We start from the raw sequence: 4,309 nt of genomic DNA, 5'->3' as shown, positions 1-4,309 counted from the left end.
CGTTTTAGAAATTAATATATTAATAAAAATTATATTAAATTTTAAAAAAATATTATTATATTTCAATTAAATTAATAATAAAAATATAAATTTCCGGTGCATTACATGATCTACCTACTACTAGTTAAAATAGACAAGTTGATATCCTACTAAGCAATGATTCTTCCGTAAATATATATTCCTCTTCACAAATTCCACACAATACACGTCACTTAAGCAACAGTTGAGGTGGCAACCTAACTTTCCACTAGAGGAGGAGAACCGGGTTGAAATCTTCCCTCCTTTAGCTATCTAATGCCACATCCCAAAAGACAAAATGTAAGTCATCTTTGGATAAATAACTTAATAAATGTTTAGAAAAGAAAATAACAAAATAAAATAAATTAAGTTTTTTTATTAAATTAAAATTAACTTATGCACTTTAATTTTTAATAATTTATTTTATTTTCTTATTATGTTTTTCAACATGATCAGTTTGTTGAAAATTTATTCAGACTTAAAATAAATAAATGAATGGCCTTCTTATAGTCCAACTTTATGAATTTTTTATATAAATAACTAAATCAGGAAATTGAGACAAAGGAAATAAAATAAGTCGCTATAGCATTTGAACTATAAAGCTTCTTATCTGCTTCTCTCCTCCCTCAAATGTACTTGTCATTTTGACTCAATGCAAAGTAAAGTTGTAGAAACAAGATACATAAAACAAGATTCTAAGGGGGTGTTTGATTTGATTATTTTCTGTTTTCATTTTCACTGGAAATAAAAAATGGTGATAAAAATATGTTTGGTTGAATTTCTGTTATTTTCAGTAAAGATATTTTCCCAAACGAACCAAAAATTGGAAACAATAAAATCTCCTTTTTAGTGTTTTTAGTTGAAACCAGAAATTTCATTTTGGGTAAAATGAAATTCTGGTGACAAGGAATGTAATTTTAAGTAAATCTAAAAATACATTTTTTTTCTTGAAAACGTATTTTCAATGTTTTTATTTCTTGAAAGTAGAAAACAAAAAGTCAAACTAAATATTTTTCAGAATTCTAATCTTTTGAAAATGAAAATAATTTTCAAAAAATAAAAACAGAAAATAAAAACGAAAAATGAAAATGTAAATCAAACATTGTATTAACTAGCCTAAGACACTCAAGGAGTTTCATGAAGTGACACCTTCATGTGGCTTACAAGAATTAAACAAAGATCAAATTAACAACAGAAGCATGAAGTAAAAAAGACAAACTCCATACTAATAACCAACAAACTTTTCTTATATATTCCTTATACTTTTTGGAGATTGGCATCAAGGTTCAAGCTAACATGACAGCACAATTGTGAATAAAGGGGTGAAGGTTGGTGCTGCTACATACAATTTGCTTCCACTTCAATTTCTCAACATGTGGATCAGGGAAGCAAGTGTATATCTTCATCACGGCACGTTGTGAGTAGGAGGCAGAGGTATCCCCAATAAGAAGCAACTCATTTCCCAAGGATTTGAAAGCCACACCCCAACCTAGTCGTGCATCAGCTCTCACTGGAACTGGTCCTAACTTCTTCCATGAGTTGCTTTTCTTAAGATAAACCTTTAGCTCATTTGAGGAAGCGTCAAGGGTATACAACTCATTGTTGGCAACAGCAATAAGAGGAGGGGATCTTGGAGTTGAAAGAGGAATATCTTTGAACATGGCAGGAACCAAGTTCCAAGTGTTTGTGTCTTCATCATAGAATTCCCCACAAGTGAGGTCTTTCTTCTGCTCGTTTTGCCCTCCAAGCACATAAAATTTGTTGTCCAAGTAACAACCTGAGCAAGACTTCCTCTTTTGTATCATCCTTGGAAGTTGCTCCCAAATGTGGCTTTCTGAGTTGTATTTCTCAGCAGAACTCAAAACCTCCCTAGTTGTTGTCTCAATTCCACCAGCAACAAAAGCCATGGTACCACAAGAGGCTGATGCAAAGAGGCACCTTTGACTGAGCATTGAAGGACCCTTGAACCACTCATTTGTTGCTAACTCATACCTCCAAACAACACCACCATCAACCTCTTTTCCTGAAACAAAGATATAGGTCCCTGCAGAAAATGACTCCTTGTTCCCCCACTCAAAATTGTAATCTGATGGAATGATAGGAAGCTTCCTGCAGGACCTGAAGTGGCCATCAAATGCACACCAATTCTTCTCTCCACTTGCTAACATAAAAACTGATGGCTCCTTGAACCCTATCACCCTCCTGATTTTGTAGATTTCACCACTCTTCAGAAGGGTCAGAAACCGCTTGCTTAGACAACACATCTTCCAGTGTTTTGGTATTGGAAATCTTGCCAGTATCATGGTCTCTAGCTCATCACTGAGACATGGAACATCATAATCTGCATCCTGAGGCTCTTGACCTGCGGAGGAGGAACCATGGGCATATGAAGGTGACTCTTCCAGAATTCTCATTTTTTCAGCTGAGGAATTGTGAGAAAACCTGCAACTGCCACCACCAAAGTTCCACATAGGTATACTTTTCTACTAGACATACTAACTCATTTTGTAGGAAAATGCTTTTTTTCAGCTTTCTGCTTCCTGATTCTTTTTCTTTGATGTTGATCAGCCAAGCCTTTACACCTTATTGCTAACTATCTGTAACTGTAGACAGAAAATCCAGGTAAAGTGTCAGCAACAACAGTTAAGAACAAGAAATGCAGTGCAAATATATATGTAGCCAATGAACTAACACAATATAGCCAACTACAACTCTTATGGTGGCACCCACATGGAAGTGACAGTTAGAAATCTTAGGCAAATAAAGTAAGTCATTTTCATGGATTGAACAGTGCTATATCACACAACAGGTATTGGAAAAAAGAGTTTTCTTGGCTTGACCAAAGATTGTAACAAATGGTTAAATCCATGTGAAGACACTAGTTAACCAACCACTTCGATTTCGTGGGTTAAGGAAAATTCAAGAAATTAAAAATAAAAAAATAACCTTTGAGAACTAATGAGTAATGACATTAGAAGAACTTAGAGCCAAACCTATCTCTCAATGGATTATATGACTATTGAGAATAGAGATATTAGATATATATTCATATTATCCTGCAAAAACTTGCTTAGCTAGAAGACAAATTAACAAACCTTCACATCATGGCGGGGTTGATAATTGTTCAGATCAGTTTAACACAAACGTGAAGAAGAAACAGAAACCACAGGTTTTGATTTATTCAATTCAAAGTTTGCACATATGTTTATTCAGATGTACAGAAGCCGAAAGAAAGGGTGCAAAAGGGAATTGAGAAAGCACAAAAATCAAGGCATACGTGTAATACAAAGAAGAGAACATAGGAGAGGGACGGACAAGTGTAGTGTACAAAGGAAAAACCAAGTCAAACGAAGCAGTAAAATGGAATCAACGGAAGTGTTACAAAATCATGAGTTAAAAACAAAGAAAAGAAACGCTGAAGCTAGATTAGTGTATATAGGCCTCTCAGCAACTAATGCATGAAATGTGAAGCTGAAGGAGTTGTTTTGAGAAGCATAGGGATGTGACTGAAGTAGTGACTTAGAGTGTGGAAGGAAGCCATAAGGTGCAGAAGAAAGAAGAAAGATAGAGAGAGATTCTACATGGAGACTAATACCCTCGTTAGGAAAATATATGCTTGAGTTGGTAAATGATATGCGTTTGGAGATTAAAATATATATACCCTTCAGAATCAATATTTTAATTGATATATCATCATCAACCTCACTATCATATTTTCTTCTTTTTTATTACCCATCTAAGTAAAAGACAAAATTTAAGTGTATTATCATACAATATTAACTAAGGTCTTCAACACTCCAATTCCCCAATGTGCGAGGGAAAAAGAAGTAACTAAAAAGACAAAAATTAAACAGAAAAGGGAGAATAAGAGTGGGGTTTAGTTTCTGTTTATTTTTTTGATTAATTAATTCTTAATCGTTTTGTCATAGAATGGCAAAACCAGCTGCCAATACAACTCATCGACAACGTGTTGTTTCCATTCTTCCACGAGATGACAATACAGGAAAAAAAATATCACCATTAATTTAAGAAATACTTGTCTCTGCTAAGAAGCGATTCTTAACATCAGTTCATGGTTGTAATAATGTAATCTTTTATTTGGTTAATTTTTTAATTTTAAATAATAAAAGTCAAAATAAATGGTATTTTTTAAAAAAGGAACTAAATGAAAGGAGTCAAAATATAAATAAAATTCGCTTATAAATGAGACAACACTTAAATTTATATATTTAATTTAAAATCTTTTAAGTTATTTAAGTCTAGTTTACAAATTTGATTTTTTAAGTTATTT

At 33.2% G+C, this 4,309-nt stretch overlaps 1 protein-coding gene across 1 annotated transcript; it reads right to left on the bottom strand.

Moving 5' to 3' along the window:
• Positions 1-1,101: 1,101 nt before the first annotated feature.
• On the bottom strand, positions 1,102-3,649 carry LOC100813827 (F-box/kelch-repeat protein At3g27150). The gene is made up of 2 exons (XM_003525700.5): positions 3,114-3,649; positions 1,102-2,621 (listed from the first exon to the last, which is right to left on the bottom strand). Exon 2 carries the CDS (start codon positions 2,487-2,489, stop codon positions 1,305-1,307), a length of 1,185 nt encoding a protein of 394 aa, XP_003525748.1. The 5' UTR covers positions 2,490-2,621; positions 3,114-3,649; the 3' UTR covers positions 1,102-1,304.
• Between the last annotated feature and the right edge of the window lie 660 nt (positions 3,650-4,309).

This window comes from Glycine max, chromosome 5 (genome assembly GCF_000004515.6).
Source record: "Glycine max cultivar Williams 82 chromosome 5, Glycine_max_v4.0, whole genome shotgun sequence".
Classification (NCBI taxonomy): domain Eukaryota; kingdom Viridiplantae; phylum Streptophyta; class Magnoliopsida; order Fabales; family Fabaceae; genus Glycine; species Glycine max.
The sequence above is the reverse complement of the archived record's forward strand: the minus strand, read 5'-3'. Positions and strand labels throughout refer to the sequence as shown.